Source organism: Anastrepha ludens, chromosome 3 (assembly GCF_028408465.1).
Source record: "Anastrepha ludens isolate Willacy chromosome 3, idAnaLude1.1, whole genome shotgun sequence".
Classification (NCBI taxonomy): Eukaryota; Metazoa; Arthropoda; class Insecta; order Diptera; family Tephritidae; genus Anastrepha; species Anastrepha ludens.
Genome location: NC_071499.1, coordinates 90,539,549 through 90,560,939, shown reverse-complemented (window position 1 = coordinate 90,560,939; position 21,391 = coordinate 90,539,549). Strand labels below are relative to the sequence as shown.

The window sequence follows — 21,391 nt, the reverse complement described above, 5'->3', positions numbered from 1 at the left end:
TTGGCAACGGCGAATTTTGCAGGCGATGAAACGATGAGTTGTATGAGCTTTACGACATCATAGACATAGCGCAACGAATAAAGATCCAGCGGCTACTCTGGCTGGGTCATGTCGTCCGAATGGATACAAACGCTCCGGCTATGAAAATATTCGATGCCGTACCAGCTGGTGGTAGCAGAGGAAGAGGAAGTGCTTTTCTGCGTTGGAAAGATCAGGTGGAGAAGGACTTGGCTCCCTTGGTGTGTCCAATTGGCGCCGGTTAGCACGAGAAAAAAACGACTGGCGCGCTTTGTTAAATTCGGCCAAAATCGCGTAAGCGGTTATCGCGCCAATTACGAATAAGAAGAAATGTCTTCGTGAAACAGTCATCCCTTTCTACAAAATAAAATTATCAGCCCCGTAGAAATTTTTTGCCGAAGGCGGACTCCAGTAATCTATCAGGATACATTCACATATCCCACTTTATAGAACCACGATATAGAATATAAATAACTTGCCGTTTATAGTTTTGCACAATTTCATACTCCTGAATTTCAAATGGGCATATGCCAAATCGCATCGATTTATGTTCGAAAAATTTTCAAATCGACAGAATGAAATTTAGTACATATCATTTCGTCTTGAAAACGAAATTTTTGCGAAAACGATTTCCAACACATGGCTGTATTTTATCTACGAATTATGTAGACCGATTGAGGTATGGCTAAAAGCCTTTTCAACGAATTTTCTTTCCCAAAGTGGCTTAAACAAGTTCAATGAGAGTAACCGTTGAGTTAATTGACAAACATTTTTGCAAATCAAATTATCATGGTTTGAAATAAAGGAATTAAAATGGATTTCGAAGCACACTACATCACGATAAATCTAAAGTAACTGGCAGTACTATCTATCCGTGAAAAGAGCAGATGTCAACGAATTGACAGATACCGCTAAGTTTCGATAACAATTCAGAACAAAGCTAGAAACGTACAATACATAAAACAATCATGGCAAGAGTTAAGTTAGGCTAAAGTTGTTGAATTTAGCCGTGATTCTGAAAATGACAATTCATTCAATGACAGTTATGAACAATGACACCTCGTTGAAGCTAACGTAGACATCATATGCTTCTTCTATCTAAGCTCAGCTGCGCCTAAACCAGTGTCACGTAAATATATAATATCGGCTAGACGCTTTATGTAGTAATCTTTTCTCCGCTCCCTTCCTCTTCCTCTTTGTCTCTTCTATAGTATATAACTTTTCTGGCATTGTTAATTTAAAGCGAAACTTTTGCAAGTGCTAATTTATGTAAATTTTTCTAATTCATTTGCCAAATATGCACATTGAAAAGACTTAATGTCTTACCCACACTTTCTGAAATAAATAAATAAATAATATTTGCATATCTACTTTCCATATCTACTAAATTTAATAAACAAAAATTAGCCAAAAGTTACAGAAATCGCACATTTTTAACAACCTAATATATCATTATCTTTAGATATAAAGGGTGTGTCATTGGCTGATTTTTAAAATCACATTGACAGCATTTTCGTGTTCAAACAAGAGGCCGTGATTTTATGGAATTTTCCCCCCCAGAATATGAATTCAGTAAAAAATAAATTTAATGCAGTTTACCTGTGGTTCTATTCTCTTCACAAGCACATTGTCCATTTTCAGCAAAATAGCGCGATCCTTGAGCGTTGTGAAACCAAAAGGATGAATCACATCGATGCGCCCACCAATGAATGAAATTTCTTCTATGTTGCCGTTGATTGCATGCGAATCGATCAACTCGAAATTCACCTGAAATAATGTGGGGTATTACAGTTCCACAGATCTACACGTCTTCAACAAGTATTGGACCCTATATGGATAAGAACTTACCTTATGGAAATCGATAATAAGCGGTGTATTACTGGCATACCGCGGAAAAGCTAGCGCATACTTATTCAATACCAAATTTTCGATATTCGTAAAATGAATTGTACGCAAGCCTTGGGTATCTTCCAGCGCATTAGCTTCTATGGTCAAGAACCTGCAATTACTTATCTCTATTTGAAACACATAGCCGATCAGGTGAGGCAGTTGTAGGCGCTGAATAAAATAAAAAAGTAGCGTCAAAACACATGTTAAATTAAAGGAAGTTACAAATTACTTAGCGTATGAGTCATCGCTACACCCGCTATAGTATTAGTTACATACGACGAATGAACCCACCTGATTCACATGTTGACAATCGCAAGTGAATTTGGTGTCATGTGCTATGCAAGTTACGTTCTGTAATGGACCAAAGGGCGGCGGGAGTGGTTGCAGTGGGGGTGATGGTAGCGGTTGCCAGCTACCACCGTTACTGTAGTAATCTGCACGGATATGGCATGCAGACAGTGTGAGCAATGTCATCACTAACAACCAATATGTTGATGAGCTAATTTGCTGTTGATTGCCTAGGATATTTCGCCAGAGCCAATTATTTTGTGTTTCATGATTTAACAATATTTGATGTTTACATTTTTTGTGCGTCTTTGTTCGAGAGTTTATTTCTTCGGTGGTAATCAGCGATGCGGTGGCCATTGTAACGTTTTTTGTTGCACACAATTTTTCATAGCTTTAACATGTAACTTTTTACACTGCTCCAACACTCTAATTTCAAAATTCCGATATCTTTTGCATTAAACTGTTCTGTAAGTGTATCGTTTCGCTCGAGGTCTCACCGACAACTGAAATACTGATAAGATTGTTCGGTTGGCTTAGTGTCACTTCATTGTTACTAAACACCTACAAATAGAATTGTTTCTGTTGTTCGATATCATTTTGCAGTTGCTGTATTAGTTGGTTGATGCGTGTATTGGTGAATTGTATCATTGCTCATGCATGCCCGTTAACGGTTTATTTCTTATCTAATCGAATACTTTTTTGTTGACAAAGCGCGAATCAAATACGAGGAAATATTGTTTGCCTTGTTTCTCATACCTTCTTTATCGAGTACTCATTTGGTAACTAGCAGAATTTGAATTTTTCGCAGATGGTTTGTTTAAGGTTATTTGTAGCAAGAAAAATTAACGACAATGCATATACTCTTACAAATATGTAACTGGGTACATACGCAAATTATATAGATATGTACTCCGCCGCCGTAATCGAATGGGTTGGTGCGTGATTATCATTCGGGATTCACAGAGAGAACGTTGGTTCGAATCTCGGTGAAACACCAAAATTAAAAAAAACATTTTTCTAATAGCGGTCGCCCCTCGGGAGGTAATGGCAAACCTCCGAGTGTATTTCTGCTATGAAAAAGCTTCTCATAAAAATATCTGCCGTTCGGAGTCGGCTTGAAACTGTACGCCCCTCCATTTGTGGAACAACATCAACACGCACACCACAAATAGGAGGAGGAGCTCGGCCAAACACCCAAAATTTTTAAGGCCGAGAAAAAATTATTAAGCAATGATTTTTTAAAAGTGCAGTATTTTTATGTATAAAAAAGCAAAAAGGTACATACGAGTAAGTACCGAACTCCTTATTTCAGCTCACAATGTACTTATATTTGCAAAAATAACAAAAGAAATATTACTACAGGTTTACTAAATAATATGTATTAAACAATTACTATACTTAAAGCTTACACAACTTTTGAAGAACATGTTTTTTAAAGAAATGTTCAGCCGAAGTGCGGGTTTTCTACCGAAGCCAAACTAAACTTATGTGGCCGAGCATTGTCGAGGCTGACGCCGAGGCCGAAGTAGAAGTTCGTTCGTTCTCTATGCATACATTGGCATACATACATATATGTAAAGTACGTATATAGATATAATCGCCTGCTCAGAATAACTCTCCATCTTATAAAATAAAGTATGAAGAAGGTGCTCATCTCTCTCTCTCTCTCTCTATAGTATAGGTATATATAGATATATAAGGGTCGTGTACATCCGTTTTGAGTGTTTGACCTTCTCCTATTTGTGGTGTGCGAGTTGATGTTGTTCCACAAATGGAGGGGCCTACAGTTTCAAGCCGATTCCGAACGGCGCATATTTTTTATGAGGAGTTTTTTTCATGGCAGAAATACTCGCGGAGGTTTGCCATTGCCTGCCACTACTAGAAAACCGTTTTCTTTATTTTGGTGTTTCACCGAGATGTGAACCAACCCAATCGACTACGGCGGCCGCTCATCTCTAGTGCATTAATTATTCATAATTAGTTATGTACTGTAAGGGTGATCAGATGGAAGGTACTTTTTCCAATAGGGGGTTTTTGACAGATCACGCGTGACTACTGTCGAACTAAATACATATATAATTTTTTTCAGTATTCATTGACATTTCATCATGAAAAGACTTAAGAGTCAGGAACGTTTACAAAACGTACAATTATATTACAAAACCAAACGCTCTGTGAAGTGTGAAGAGCAACCCAAAGCCATTCAAGAACAGCCATTACATCCATTGAAAACAACAGTTTGGTGCGGTCTATACGCTGAAGGAATCATCGCCCCATATTTCTGGCTGGCGCAAATGTAACAGTGAGTGACGAATGCTATCGCACCATGATTAACGACTCTTTGATGCTGGAGATTGAAGCCCGTGATCTCCACAACACTTGGTTCCAACGATACGGCGCTGCTTAAGATACAACCCGTGAAACAATGGGCTTACTGTGTCGTTTCGGTGAGCAATTTATCTCTCATCTCGAGCCAGTGGATTCGCCACCAAAATCGTGCGATATTACAGCTTCGGACTTTTATTTGTGGGGGTATGTAAAGTCTAAAAGCTTTGTTGATAAAAAAGCTTTGATTGAGACATTGGAAGCCAACATTACTAAAGTTATTAACGAGACACTGATCGAAGTCCTCCAGCGAGTCATTCAAAATTGGTGTATACGGATGGCCGAATTACGGCGCAGTTGCGATCAACATTTGAAAGGAATTTTCTTTAAAACAAAAATTTAAAAATTTTGAAAGCTGATTTTCTTATGTGCCGAAATTATAATTTGGGCTTTGGGCTTTTATCAGCTGTTCTTCCTTTTGCAAATTCTTATAAGTAAAAGCATTTGCAACTGGAATTTGAAGTTTTCTCAGAAAAAACTAAAAAAAAAAAATTTTTTTCGCTGCTCTAAATATTACCTCTTATGGACAACCCACATCAAATTCTGATATTTTGATGTAATTATAAAATATTATGATGTACGTAAGCAGGCTTATTTAATAATCGAATTGCAAAATCAATTGGGAATGAACCCACAATAATTTGTCTAACAGTCCATATGTAAAACACAAGCCAATAGAGCATGTGCGTGAAACCCAGTGTGGGTAGGAAACACCAAATGATAGTGATGATTAAAAGCGCTCGTCCTCGACAGGCAACGACAGGCGACCCTCCGAGTGTAGTTTTACCATGAAGAAGTTCCTCATAAAAACCATTTGCCGTTCGGAGTCGGCTTAAAACTGTGGGTCCCTCCATTTGTGAAACACACACTACAAATGTGAGGAGGAACTCGGCCGAAGCACCCAGCAAAGGGGTGTAAGCGCCAATTATATCTTATATACATAATTTTACATACATACAAATTAGAAACATTTATTTCTTTATAAATTCCTTACATGCCACCGAAATAATTGAATACTTTGTGTTCGTAGTCCTGTGCAAAAAAAGTTTAGGATCAGTGGATCAAAAGCCATATTCAGGAAAGTCGTCGAAAATTTTCAGGATAAGTAAGGATGCATTGTGAAAAAAATTGAAATTTGCTTATATCTGGGAAATGAATCACGAATTTACCACATGTTCTGGTAAAGAATTTCCCGACGAGCATTTTCTAAGTATTGGCATGGGCCACTAAAGAGGCACTGCGGCTAAAAGCGAATGTGTTTAGTTAGATTTAGTTCAGTGGGAACTTGTTAGCGGATAACACATTTCAGCTGCATCTATTGAAAAAATGCGAGTGTCGTTTGGAAGATGAGCGATTCATTCTGAGCAGCGTTCTGAGCAGAAGTTCAAGTGGCTGTCAAGCTTTGTCTTGCTATAGATACTCTGAATGATGTTTACGTCATGAAAAATACGTCGAAACACTTCGTCATGTTATCCTTTGTTGAAGATCTCTTTGTTTTGTTATCTCTTTGTAAGAAACAATCTTCCAACAGAACAATTCAAGATCGCACATGGGAAGGCGCAATCTTGTAATCTGTCGTTGTTGTAGATCACAGCAAGTGGGTTTGATTGGTATGAATTTATGAATTTTTTGAAATGTCTAAAAATTCTTTTTCTCTCTATTCATCTTGATAATTACTTCTGTTAAATTAGATCAACAAAATTGAAACTTAATTGCTTTGATTTATTTGATTCCTTCGAAAATTATTTGTTACTTATGAAAGCCAATTCAATTATTCATAGAACAAATTTCAACTGTACCCCTTCCAAACGCATCCCAGTAAGCCAAATTGAAAGGTCAAGATTAAGTTCAGAGTAGCGTCATCGCAAGCTGTTTAGTTAGAATATTGAGTGCAGAAAATGAATATAGTATAATTATTTGAAAGCCTACGTATTTAGATACACAAAATTATAAAATATCAGTGTTGTCAGATGGTATATCAATTCCTTGTTGCTCTGCATAGGTGGCGGTGCTAAGTATTTGGAATTTTTGTATTTTGTATTTAAATTGTTTGTAAAAAAGTATTTGCATACATTTTATAAACAGTATATCTTTTTTGGATTTTAACATATTTGTTGTATTATTTCCTAATTTGTTTTATAATATTGACTAGTATGTCTTATTTCGTTAATTTTTTTTTTTCTGAGCAAAACTGTCATCCATGTGTTAATTTTGTCATTTGCAAAATCTCTAATTTCTTTATAAGTACGTATAAGTATAAGTATAAGTACTTTATAAGTAAGTATAAGTATATCCGGTACCATTGGAAAAGCTGAGATCACTTAACTCTCTTTTTTTGCACAGTGAAGTAGCTTGTATGTGACTGCTAAATAAACTCTTACGACTCTGTTAAAGAGCGAATATTCCATATTAGTAGGTTTGCACAAAACGCGCACAACTGGAAAAGACGCTCCAAAATAAAGACTCCAGCGTTCAATCTTTGAATGCCTATTAAATTTTTAGACATATTGTCTCGCCCTTTCGAGTTTTGCACTTGTTGAAGATTTATTCTCATTCGGTGGCATGATGTTGTAACTACATACATTAACGTGGAAATCGACACATTTGAGCAAATCGTACCTACATTTGGTGAAAAACTATATATGTATAGTTTTGTATAATTTCTATGTATAATACTTCAAATGCGGTCGTGCGTCAATCAGGTGCACTATATAAAAAGACAAGCAATGGAGCGCGTAAATATCAAAATAAGGATTTCCATTATTCACTATAATTTTTTTTATTTAGCAAAATAAAATTATTGGAAAACAAAATTGGATGTTAAATTTTTTATGTTATGTATCTATATGTATATTCACTAAAAAATTAAAATCACTTAGATATCTCTTTTTGTTAACTTTGAATTATATTAATTTTGATTATAAAGTGGAGTTTTTTATAAGTTCAAAACTAATAAATAATTTTAACGTGGAGTCTTTGTTTAAGAGCTAGAAAAGTTGTATTGTTGGTAGATGGACAGAGGAAAGTTACCTATCTAATACAGGATCTTATTTTCTTAAATAAGGCAAGAAAACGGGAGATTCATATAAGCCAATCTCGCTTCTGTCCCCAGATGGACAAATTTTGGACTCGCTATTTAAACCCAGCATGTAGGAGCATGTAACTACATATACCAAGCAACCAACACGGATTCCGAGAAGGGTAATTTAAACTACAATACTTTCCCCAAAAAATGGTGGGAAGTTAAAATACTTACTGCTGCAACAACAATATCAATCATAATTTGATGAAAGTCGTAAAATGATACCAAGGCTCAAGGCTTTTGGAACGAGGGCGGGTCGAGCGACTACTCTTGAAGTTCAATTTCTGATTGATTTTCTGTTATTAAAAAAATGGTCATTAATTTCCAAACAGATAATAAAATTAAATTTTATAATTGAAAATCTCGAAAACTAAAATAAATATTAATAAATAATCTGCATATTAAATATTGTCTAAACACAACGTCTTAGACACGTCATTCGTTCCCACGGCAAACAAGTGTAATGACGTGTCTCACACGTCAAGAGGTTACTCCGTAATTAAAAAGAGGTTTAGCCATACAAAATTTCACAAATTAAGATATAATATTAAATTATAAAGACAAATTCTTGTACGCAACTCTTTGTTATCGATAATTTTGTTCCGAAAGTAGTTTCTCGTTTTATTATACCAGTTACTGAAATCATTCCGACTCTCTTATTTATAATTAGACTCTCTATATTATAATAATAGGTAGGTTTTTTATTATTCTTATTTCTGCAGAAACCCGAATGAGGGGATTTGTCTTTTATTTACTTCAATGATCCCAAATCCTCACTTAATGATCAGTAAATTTTCTCACCATATCTACCACATTTTTACCACTTCCGATTGACTATTTTATATGTTTCTGTAGTGGAACATCAAGAATATCTGAAATTGCTAAAGAAGTTTTTCGATAAGCACCGTTGTTCTAATTTATAATGCTTATGTAATCTAACGACTCGAGTTTTCAACTTCATACGCTGTAGGCACGATGTACAGAATGCAGTAAACAGCTGATTTGCTTACGTAACAGGTGTAATGACAGCGGTTAGTTTATGACAGAGGTCGTCAAAAACTGGGAAAGTGTTGGCTATATACGAAAAAATCAACAGAACCAAGAATTATAGAAACAAGATTGCGCCCATCAGGGAGTGCGTGACGTCACGTTTGCCGAGTTGAGCAGTGTTGCCAACCATTTGCTCTTCGCAATAAATTTAGTGCTTTTTTATACATACATGTATCAAAATGCGAAAATTTTTAGGTTGGTGTTTGTTTCCTATTTTTATTTTAAAGCTACCGAAACTAAAGTTAAAAAAAACTTTATTATTAAAGAAAAGAATGTTATGAATGTTAATGAAAATTTGTTGGTTCTTATAAAATTTGATATTTTGAAAGTGTAAACTTAACTTTTTGCTCCTTTTAAGGTTATGTTAGAATATTAAATGTCCTTGAAAACCACATTTTAAGAAGCGTTTTAATTTACTGAATTACATTGTGTAAAATAAGTACCCGGAATTTATAATTTAAACTCTCCCGGGAATACCTGACACTTCAAATTTGGTTTTTTCATGTTGGTACACATGTCCTTGAATGCACAAGCCTTATTAGAACGGGATCTATTACTTAGTGTGTTTTATTCTGCAGTCAAAGTGAGTTGATCTTTTGTTTACTTGGCGAATTTTACTATGGATAAACTTGTGGCGCAGAGGGTTTGCATTAAATTTTGCGTTGCGAACAAAATTACGTGTGCCAATACATTAAATATGTTGCGGGAAGCCTATGGTGACTCGTGTTTATCCAAAACACAAACCTACGAGTGGTACAAGACGTTCAAAGAGGGCCGTGAAGTGGTAGAAGATTTGCCTCGCTCCGGACGACCATCGATCGTTACGACCGACGAAAACGTCGAAGAAATTAAGAAAATTATATTTGAAAATCGTCGTTTGAGTACCAGAGAGATCGGTCGTGAGCTTAACATCTCTCACATGACCGCTCAGAACATTTTGACTGGTGTGTTGGGCATGCGCCGCGTCGCCGCTCGGCTTGTTCCGAAAGAGCTCAATTTTTTGCAAAAAGAGCATCGGAAGGAGGTCTCTGAAGACATTGTTTCCCGAGCTAATACGGACCCTACGTTCATGAAACGCATAATAACTGGCGATGAGACATGGGTCTACGAGTACGATATGCAAACCAGTCAGCAATCGTCTTCGGGGAAGGCGTTTTGAGTCGATTGAAGACATTAAAAAAATTCGCTAAAGGAGCTGAAGGCCATCCCGGCGCCGGCCTACCAGCGGGCCATGGATGACTGGGTTGTTCGTTGGAATATTTGTATCGGCTCAAAAGGAGCCTATTTTGAAGGCGATCCAACAAATAATGATGAATAATGTGTTTTTTTTTTAATTCCGGGTACTTATTTTACACAATGTAAAACCATAGAGGTGTAATCGTTTCTTCCGATCATCAATCCTTAGTGGGGCATAGTGCATCAAGAGGTGTATTCATAGTAAAAGTAAGCAACAAAACTACTGAAGAAACTATAACGACATTTTTACAAAAGGAGTACCTTATCTTGTAAAAAAGTCGTTCTCTTAACAAAAGAGTTTCTCTTAACAAAAAACTCATAAATTAAATTGAACATATCCATAACACATTTATTAAAAAACAAACGCACACTTAAAAGACAATTTGTCACGCATACAAAGTTCTTTAAGTAATTCAATAAAAATTTGATGTTTTATTTTCTTTAAATGAGCATTTTAGTGCGTTTTTATATCCAAAGCTAGGCAGCACTGCAGTAGCGAGAGAGAAATTTGACTGCTGAAAGCAGAAGAACACCAACAACAACTGTAATAGCGGGTAATCCTACCAGATGTTAAAAAAGTAAAGCTAAATAAAACTGAGTGAATTATTGAGCTAATTTAAAAAAATGGATATTATTTATAACGGACTAGAACAATATAATGAAGAAATAACTAAAACTCTGAGACTAAATAACAAAAAAAAGCTAAAACAATATGCTCATAATATTATACTTCGTTATTGTCCGAACAAAGACTGGAAGAGCGTAAGAATACTTGTGAAACTTGCGTTGTTTCAGTATAATATTTGCGTTGTAGTAGCCTCATGTGCAAACCGAAGATACGGACTATCTTTTCTACTAAGCCTGGCTATGATTTGTAAGACCATTTTCAATTCTTGATTTGTTTGCCATCCCGTTTGCTGTCGTTCAAGCCTCTAATAACCTCTTTATTTTAAAAAATCCACTTCAATTAATCTATTAAAAATATATTTGTAAGATTACGCAGACAGAAAATGCGTGACTGTTTCTATTAGCTTCAAAAGATTTCAGTGCTAAAATTAACAAATTCTTAGCTTTATCGTACGAGAATGGAAAAAATAAAATCACAAGTTCTTAGCGCAATAATATTCGGGTACAATAGAGACAAATTTGTAACTTGTTACATCTAAAATAATTAAAAATAAATAATAATAAATTTTGAGATGTACGAGTAAAACTTCAATGGCAGGCGAGTAATTATATATTGCTCATTCAAATTTTCTTTGCTTCTTGACCATAACATTCATATCACCATCAAATGCTCACTGGTTGTTTGCAATTCCTATCAATTTAGTGAACTTTTATTTTTTGACTCTTACTCTCACTCTCACTTTTCAGGCACACACACAGCCACATTCACTTAATAACTTCATGAAAGCTCAAAGAATGCAACAAACCAACGATCACTGATCAAAATCATTCGTACAAACTCTTCCTAATAGGCTTAATTGAATTCGAGGCCTTTCATGGGTCGACAATACGCGACTGCAAAGCTGCCATTGGCAACTTGCGAAGCTCCTCAACAATCTGTGATTTTTTCACTAGCAATGCATTTATTTATTTATTCATTTATTTGTTTGTATATTGTATCACTTCATTTCATTTATTGACTCTACTTAGGAGTCTAGTAAATATGTATTAATTGCAGACCCCGTTAGGGAAGTCGACTAGTCCTAATTGTGAAAATATTTAGGCTTTGAAAATACTTATAAAAATCCTCGGGTTGCTTTTGAGTTCCATAGTACTCGATTAGTTAAAAAAAGTGCTTATTATATTAGTTGTGTTTCGACTTATATATCGTGACGGTTAAAATTTGACAATGACAAAATAGTCACGTTAAGTCCCACGCACTGTTCTTAAATATATTAGTTCGCTCGGCGGCCATGGAACCCAGGAAAGAAAGTTTTTTGAAATCTAATTCTTCATGGGTCTTAAACCATCCAGATTTTATGAAGCACCTCGTCAGCGCTTTTAACGGAACTAGATCTAGACTGACTCTGTGCTGTAAATTATATTGTATACATTCGTAAATCCATTTCGAGTTAGCTGCCACGGAGTTATAGAGAAATACGAGTTTTGCTATCATTACAGTTCCTCTTGAAAGATCTAACTTGTTGCTGGGCTGTTGCTAACTTTGGCTGGGCCAAAATGCTCGAAATTCTTTTAAATTTCTCTTGAAAAAGAATTTACAAGCGGCTACAGGCTCCTGGCTTAACATAAAATCCACTTACTCAACGTAATGAGTTTTTTTATTCCTGTCATCCATTTGACGGGGATCAACGATCTCCGAGAGAAAACTTTTACAAAAACCGTCTACCGTCACAAAGAAACGTCGAATTGTCTAAGTCATCATCGAGTTTGTATGCCATCATATGCTTGTATGTTTGGTTTGGTTTACAGCTGGATTCATCAAGACCTACTGGTACTACTTGAAAACCCAACGGTATGTGATCTATTAAGTAATAAGCGATAATTAATTAATATGAGTGTTAGGCTCCAGTGTGATATGTGATATGATTCTTCGACCTCAGCTAGTATATATCCACATATAAGTATAAGTATAAGCTTGAAAGTGAATAATAGAAGGGCATAACGCGATTGATTTGTGTATTTCCTTTGTACCAGTGGAAATGCTGATGATGACGAGGTAGTCGCCTAATTGAAGTTACCACACCATAAAGAGTATTGAATATTCCGCGAGTGATTGTGCGTGAATTTGTAGAGTCAGCAGATTTATTCAGTAATTGAGTTTGTTTGGACTTCGCAAGCAGCACTCGGGACAGCCGAATAAGTAACACGGCCATCAAAATTATAGTGATGATTGGAATGCGCGCAGTGTTATTCACATCAATTACCTTGGAAAGGGTGAAACGATCAACCATGCATGATTTGCAGCTCTTTTGCATATGTGCGACGTCAAATTGAAGTTAAAATTACTCCTTTTGGCGACGAAAAAATTTTTCTTTCACTAGGAAAAAGCACCGCCGCAATAGTTCGGGATTAAAAATAAGTTAGGTTAGGTTGGAATGGTTGCCTAAGGAATGAGCACACTTGGATGAAGATAAACGGGTTCGTCCTTTGTGATACCATTATGAAAGAAGTGAGGTGAAAAAGAAAAACCGATGGGATGCAAGGTGGTGGTGGTGAAATGGTTAAAAGGGTGGGTTTAGAGTGTGTGGATTACGACCGATGACTGTGCTGCGTTTGCGTCGACCGCCTTGTGCTGCTGGGATTAAAAATAACTTGTTCAAAGCTTAAAAAGTTGCCCAAACTTTGACATTAAAAAGTTGTGTTCTTACACTTATTAATGCGAAATATTTTCTTCGTGCCCGATATCTGTTACGCGGAAGAAATTTTTGTAGGTTATTTTGTAACAGTTATAAAAATAGACTCTGAATAAAAGTTCTTTTCGATTTTAAATCATAAATATGTATACGAGTATGTATGGCAAATATTGATTCAGAACTTTGAATTTCTAACGAAAGTGTTTATGATTATGATTATGTTTTATAAAGTTAAAGCAGATGTTTACCGTTTATTTTTAATTCTTGATTAAAACAAATCTAAGAAGTTTTTGTAAAATTTATTCAAACGCTATATGGTTAGCTTTTACGGACATTGTACTCACTGATTTTTCATCACCTAATTATACCTCGGCCGCCGTTTTGAGTTTGTGCGTGACTACAATTCGGATTCAAATCTCCGTTCATAAAACACCAACTGATTGAAAACGTTTTTTCTAATAGCGGTCGGCCCTCAGCAGGTAATGCAACCTTCCGCCAAAGAAGTGTGTAAGCGCCAATTATATAGCCGCCGTAGCTGAATGGGTTGGTGCGTGACTACCATTCGCAATTCACAGAGAGAACGTCGGTTCGAATCTCGGTGAAAAACCCCCAAAATTAAGAAAAACATTTTTCCAATAGCGGTCGCCCCTCGGCAGACAATGGCAAACCTCCGAGTGTATTTCTGCCATGAAAAAGCTCCTCATAAAAATATCTGCCGTTCGGAGTCGGCTTAAAACTGTAGGTCCCTCCATTTGTGGAACAACATCAACACGCACACCACAAATAGGAGGAGGAGCTCGACCAAACACCCAAAAAGGGTGTACGCGCCAATTATATACCTATATAATATATAATTATACCTTTAATCACTTAAGACTAATCACTTATCGACGACGTAAGAAATATATTTTACTCATTAATTGTTAATTAAGCAACTTTTTTGGAAAAAATATGTAATTTAGACCACGAATTGTTCTCTTATCCTGCATATTCTCCACATTTGGTCCTTTGGGACTATTCTCTGTTTCCAAATATGAAGAAATGGCTCAGCGGTAAGAACAAAAATAAAACAGGGTTTCAAAAAAATCGCAGATGGGTTGAAAAGTGCATCGAGCTAAAAGGGCGCTTTGCTGATTAATAAAACGTTTGTATTCCTTATTCATTTTCAGGGATTTAGTGACCCATCTTCGTACATCGCATTACCTTCCCCCATACCATTTTTCTATTGTTGTAAATATATCTGTATTTGTATTTTGAACTACATAAAATTTAAATAGTGAGCAAATATTTGTTCCCAAATATTTCAACTCTGTTATGAGGGCGCTCGTATATGAATGTGAATATGGAAAAATGTTAATGGCTTGTCAAATAAGCGCCGCTATATTTGCTGCTTTAAAAAATATTTAACATTTCAACAAAAGCAAATAAGCCGTCTTATAGGTCGTAATTGTTGTACGTGACAATCGGTTGTTTTGTTAAAAGCTATGATTAAGTATTTAAACGATCTCTGTCGTTTAGAGGTTGGTCAGCTTGGATCACTGACCGGGCGGTAGAGTTAATAAAAAGTCGCGACACGACACGACACGACACAACACTGCACTCTGGAATACGAAATGCAGTATATGGCATACTTATATTTCAAACAGGGGCGCTATGAGGGAGGATGAGGGAGGACTGTGGCTAAAAAAAACTTGATTTTCAGTTTTTAAGTAGTTTTTTTCGCTTACTTTCATTATTTTTTTCAGTGCCCTTTGCGTGAGTGACGTCGATTGACTTGACTGTCAGATGTGTGTGGTGGTATCCGTCACCAGCAGCGCGGAGTGTCTGGTCAACATTGCAATGATTTGATGAGAGGAAATTAAATTAACGCGAATTTGTATTTTGTGTTGCAACGCATTTCCTGTACTTGTGGCAATTGCAATCGCAATCAGAGCTACAGTTGTGTTGTTGTACTACGAGTATGTAGGTATGCATGTATGTGCAATATGTGAACATGTGAACCATTTCTGAGGTTGTATGCTTTCTGGGATTTGATTAAGCAGTTTAATTTGTCTAACTTGATCTGCCCATATTCTGTTCCAAAAGTTACCGAAATTTTTTATTTGAACGAATCGTTCTTGAGATATTATAACACGAGCCTTTTTTGGATACAATCTGACAGTTAGTCATTGTTTGGTGTATTCGACGAATTTCGGTGTCTCAAATTTAGTTCAACAAAGAGTGTTTGTAATTTTGTCTTTCTATGGATAATCGGCAATGCCAAAAACACAATTGTATGAATGGGACAAAGAGTTTAAGGTGCACTATATGCTCTGCTTCACAATTTGTCTAGTGTCCCGGTCATCCATTTATCTCTGTGACGAAAATAACTGAAAAGTATTGAATATTTTACTCAAATACTGAAAGATCGTCTTATCAGCATTAGGGAGATATTGACCAATATTGGCGTCTCTGCCGCATCGATGCAGCCAAAATATTAAGGGAATCTGGCAACGAAACAAAGTAGAAATCAGAGGAATGGAGTTTCGTAGAAGAGCCAAAACCAAAAAAAAAAATCGAGTAAGTCGCTACAAAATTAGGTTTTGTTGCCCGTTTTCTTTGCTTCTCGTAGTGCGATTCATTCCGAATTCCTTTCGCCAGGCCAAACAATTAATAAGGGGTATTATTTGAGCTTAGTGAAACGTTTAGCGACGACGATTGAAGCGATAAAGGAGAATTCGCAGAATGGAGCTGCAAGCAATTCGAAAATTGGCCTATAAAAAGTGTTTTGAAGATTGGAAAACGAGTTGGAGCATGTGAATTGGTTCCCATGGAGATTACCTTGAATGGAGTAAAATAAAAATCAATTAATTTTATTAACAAATCCCTGGTACTTTTTGAGCAAAGGTAGTTCTACAATTGTTGCAAATTTCTACTAATTATTTTTTAATTGGCAGGGAATGCAAAAAATATTGCGAAAGTTATTTGAAATATTCAAATATGAAGACGTGTTTTGCATTCTTTTATAGCACACTTTGCGGTTGCAATAAAATGCAAATAAAAATTTCCATACATACATATGTATAATTTATAGCATACAGTTGAATTGAAGCGCAAATTGGCTACGTTGAATTGCTGCGCTGGCAATAACTCACCGTAAAAAAATTATTTGCAAAATTGTTGTAAAAAATAATTCAATTGTAATTGTAATTAAAATGTGCAAAAAATATACGATAGAAAAAATGTATATATACCTAAGTAGTATTTTTTAATTATTTCTTCGCAAAGTTTATTATGTTATAGTAAGTCTGACACTTTCTACAATTTACGAATTTTAATTGCACGAATGCGTTGTATGAAAATGTAGAAAACAAGTAAAGAAGCGTCTAAGTGTCGAAAGGAACCGAAGCCAGTATATGATTTCTATAAAATGTCATGTTTATAGACATAAATAGCATAATTTTAAATTTAATACCATTTGGTAAATAAAATTTTAGGACAATTGCTTCATTTGCCTTAGACGTATTAAATTTTTCAATTCTCGTGAGATGCTTGTTATACAGTGGCGGATATAAAGACCCGAATACTAAGAAAAATTTAGTTTTTCTAGGATTATTTTTTTGCATGTGAATGTTGTGATTGCTTGTTCAGCTGATAGGTATTTATTTATTCATTGATTTATGCCTAATACAGCAAGGATAAACCTTATAATCATTAGAGCTACTTACAATAGGCGGCCGCCGTAGCCGAATGGAGAAGAAAGTTTTTTTCTAATAGCGTTCGCTCCTCGGCAGGCAATGGCAAAACTCTAGGTGTATTTCTGCCATGAAAAAGCTCCTCATAAAAAATATATGCCGTTCGGAGCCGGTTTGAAGTTGCCGGTTCCCTCCATTTGTGAAACAACGTCACCACAAATAGAATGAGGAGCTCAGCCAAACACCCAAAAAAGGACGTAAGCGCCAATTATATATATACTCGTATAGTCGCAATAGATTAGAATTTTCATGGTAAAATTTTTAAGTTTCAAAGAAAAATAAATCAAGATAACCTTACTTATGATTAAAATTAAAATTATCTCTCTTAGTACTAATATATCTTTGAATTTCGCGTCTAAATGTGTTCATGGTACATATACATAGTTACTCAATTTTGGGGAAGAAAATTCCAAAGTCGAGTCAAATGCACCAAGAACTGTCTTTCTGACGTTTGGGTTTTGTATCTAGCAGCGAGAAGTTTTGAGTTTCTCACTAACTTCTGAGGGCGAGGTACCCAGGTACTTTCAAATAGTAGATTTTGTGTAAAAGTAAGAGGGTATGGTAGGCCAAAAAGCTTATTGAAATGATAACTGGAAATAAATAAATAAAAGATGTACCGCCAATCCATTCTCGTATAAGGGACAAACAAAATATCAGTGCCTAGTCGATGTTGAAGTTTACATCTGCATTTTTTTTAAGAGCAGTAAAAGTTCCCACTTTCGGCACATTCTTATAATCAATCTTCGAAGTCTGGCTGTCTTTAGTGAGTATTGTATCTCAGCATTCTCTTCAGAGGGGCAAGTTGATTGCATGTACATCTACTTTTCTAAAGCCTTCGACAAAGTTTCACAAACTCGCTTGCCTGGGTTTTCATTCTATGTACTTTTCTGGCTTAGATAAATCTAATTTTGAATGGAAGGCTGATGATGTTCAATTTGTTCACACAATTTGAGGTTCGCACTCGGTGATGTTCAATTTGAACCTGTTTTTGCAATTCCTGGCGTGCCATACGGTAGCATTCTGGGTCCATTGCTGTTTATGCTTTCGTCAACATGCTGTTACATGCCGACGATCTGAAGGTTTATTTAGTTGAGGAATCCGCAGATATGATGAAATTCCAATCTGAACTAAATTAATGATATTCTTGGTGCTTGAGATCACATTTTTCTTTAAATATTAAAAAAATGCGCCCCTACTTTCTTTGCTTTGTTGGGACTAATTTGTTTTATGTGTAACTGTTTTTGTTTGAACCACTTCTAAATATTGTTTTTCTTCGGAATTGTTTCTGCAGCAGAAATTATATTCTGCATTAACATTAATAAGTGATAGACAATGAAAAAATCTGTAATCTAAAATTGGCTATTTGTAGGGAGTAAAAACTTATAAAAATGAGAGTTTTCTCAAAAATCTGACGTGCTCGGTATATCAACCTATATTCAAATTAAATCTTTAATATTATATTATTATGTCAGTTCCATATACATATGGTAAGAAAGTTTAAAACAAAACAAAAAAAAATGTGGTAAATCCTTTAAGGTTCAGCGATTACGAACGAACTGCACATTATTATGAGCTGAGGTCGCCGTAGCCGAACTGCCATCCAGCGAACGGCTACGTACACGGGTTTGAAACCAGCGTGGACATGGAAAATCAAATGATAGAAAAGGGTTTTCCTAATAGCGGTCGCCGCTCAGCAGATTATATGGCAAACCCGTAAGCGTGTTTCTGTCACGAAAAAACTCCTTCGGAGTCAGCGTTAAACACCCATTTTGGGAACAAAGTCAAGACGCAGAGACCACAAATAGGAGGAGGAGCTCGGCCAAACACCCAACAATAGTTTATTGTTGCCAGATGCTCATCGACGCTTTAGAAAACATAAAAATTCTTAATAAATTGCGGTGGGAAAAGTAAATGCTGCAACTGGCTAATAAAATTGAAAAAGAAGTTGCTACTATGGAAAAGAAAAGTAGAGCAGGAGCGAGCAATTACTGTTGTGTGTTTTGTTTTGTTTAAAAGACTTCTTGCCAAAAAACGTGTCCAAGTAGTTTGCAATTGATATCAATCCAACACTTATCGACATTAAGTATCCATTTTCGTAATTATTTTCAAGATAATGTTGACCAATACGATTGAATTTGAGATATTTTCAAAACGACTCCACCTCATCTGCATTGTTTACAAACCGAACGGGGCAACATTTTGAAGCTGTCTACTAAAACTAAAGTTCCGTAGGGACAGACTTTTTCAATTTGGTGTAGTGTACTCGTATACCAATAATGCTCCACTCCTAGTGTTATAGCTTTGCATATTCTTTTACCGTTTGCCACGTCGTACTTAAACTGCTGGCCTTAGGTTAGACGCACGTTTAGTTGCATATAACTTTGCTTCATATTTATTTATTAAAGGACGATAGAAAAGAAGTTGAAATGCAAAAACATTTCTTATTTAATGATACTTTAAATATAATATTCAAATGATTATACATATTTAACAAAATTGTGTTTTTCAAACATTTTCTTAAAGCTAATCAAAATAAGGCGAGTTTTTCCTGGTCATTAGAATAGACGCACTTTGGCTTTTTAATTTTTATAAGAAAAGTATTTGGATTTTAATTTAAATTACTATATGATATATTTGAAATAAAAAATAATAATAATTTCAGTAATGAGTACTGCCTCCTTTGTTAGTAATAACTTCATAAATCCGGTCCTTCATAGAATGATACAAGGAATCTATGTAGTTCAAGGAAATCTCGCTCCAAGCACGTTTAATATCTGCAGTTAATGTTTCCTTATCTTCGTATTGCTTTCCTCCTTCGTATACCTTCCGTGTGCCAGCCCCAAACATTTTCAATTACGTTAAGATCTGGAGAATATGGTGGCCAGGTCATGATATTAACGTTTTGACTCGAAATAAAAGATTTTACTACTCGAGAGTTATGAATAGGAGCATTGTCTTGTTGAAAAATCCAAGGAATTGGTCCAAAGAGATCTTTTAATTTTGGAAATACGGACTCCAACAATGTTTTGAAGCGATCGCCGTTCATCTTTTGATCGATAAAAATCAAGTCAATTGTTCCATAAAACGTGATAGCACCCCACACCATTATTCCCCCTTCTCGGCTATGGTGGCGACTTAAATATAGCTCATCTTTCCGCAAATCGTGATAATAATATTGAAATCCATCAGGGCCATCTAAATTAAAACGTTTTTCATCAGTAAATACAACTGAACGCAAATCATTCAGTCGAGTCTCAGATTGGACAGTCCACGTCTTGTATTCTTTCGCGAATTGAAGCCGGTTTTCTTTGCGTATTGCATTCAAAGGGGGTTTTTTCTTGATTTTTAGACGCTTCAGGTGTTCTGCATTTCTGATCGTATGCTGAACAGTTGATAGGCTTGCTTTTACTCCAGCCAATTCCTTGATCTTAGCAGCAGATTTAGTCGAATTCGAAGCAATTCTAACAATTTGGCGTACTGGTTGTTTTGATAGTGCCTTTTTCCCCATTTGAAGTTATTTCCAAATGCCTCTGGATCCTTCAAATATCTGTCAACAGTTCTGGAGCTGCGATTTATTTGTTTGGCAATGTTCCGATTGGACAGTCCTTGTTAGTGAAGAAAGTCTACTTTTTGACGTTCCAATAAGCTCATAACAGCAGCTTTTCCCATTTTTTTCTTCAAATGTAGCTCGAAAACACTTTATTTGTTTATTTTTGATATTTTTTCAATACGAAAGTTTACACTTGTCCACGCAATACGAAGAAATTTAAGCTGCGTCTAATTCAATGACCAACCGAAAACACGTGTGATTTCCATAGAAATTTCTATAATCTCCGAATGTACAGTTATTTTTTCGCAAATCAACCAGCTGTCAGCATTTTTTTTTCGAACAAGATTCGCACTTTGATAAGAAAAGCATTTTGGACAATTATAACAAGCATGATAATAAATAATTGATTTTGTTTAAAAAAAACGATGGTGCGTCTAACCTAAGACCAGCAGTGTATATCGAGAAATGATGCTCAGAAAAGCACGCTCATTCTTCTCAATGACTGAACTGTTATATTATATTATATTTTCTAATAAATACTCAAAACAAGAATGCCGTTAAAGTTTAAGCAATAAATGAAGTCATCTTAATACCCACTATAACAGTATGATTTACATAGTATTTTATTTTGATCAGCATTTTTTCAGAAGGGCGTCGAAAAACATATATTCTCTAAGACAGAGGTACACAAAAGTTTGGAACCCCGCAATGCACAGGAGTTTGGGAACACCTGATACATACGAAACCAAAAAAATTTGCATACTTTCGCATTCCTGTAAATATTTATTTTCTTACAGTGTATTTTATTGAATTCGGAGGGGCTCATTTACTTTACAAA

At 35.6% G+C, this 21,391-nt stretch overlaps 2 protein-coding genes across 7 annotated transcripts in view; one reads left to right on the top strand and one right to left on the bottom strand.

Annotated features, from left to right (window-relative positions):
- Window positions 1-21,391, top strand: part of LOC128858453 (E3 ubiquitin-protein ligase highwire-like) — a 68,213-nt gene that overhangs the window by 20,178 nt on the left and 26,644 nt on the right. The window lies entirely within an intron of this gene.
- The window catches only part of LOC128858455 (uncharacterized), a 34,213-nt gene that overhangs the window by 4,744 nt on the left and 8,078 nt on the right, over window positions 1-21,391 (bottom strand). For 3 of the 5 annotated variants that reach the window (XM_054094747.1, XM_054094750.1, XM_054094749.1), the window contains exons 2-4: window positions 2,200-2,707; window positions 1,867-2,076; window positions 1,618-1,785 (exon numbers count right to left, since the gene is read on the bottom strand). In XM_054094747.1, the coding sequence (XP_053950722.1) occupies window positions 1,618-1,785; window positions 1,867-2,076; window positions 2,200-2,553 (732 nt within the window). In that variant the 5' untranslated portion in view covers window positions 2,554-2,707. Of the gene's footprint in view, window positions 1-1,617; window positions 1,786-1,866; window positions 2,077-2,199; window positions 2,758-21,391 lie in introns of all 5 variants that reach the window. The other 2 variants (XM_054094751.1, XM_054094748.1) reach the window with 2 other exon arrangements.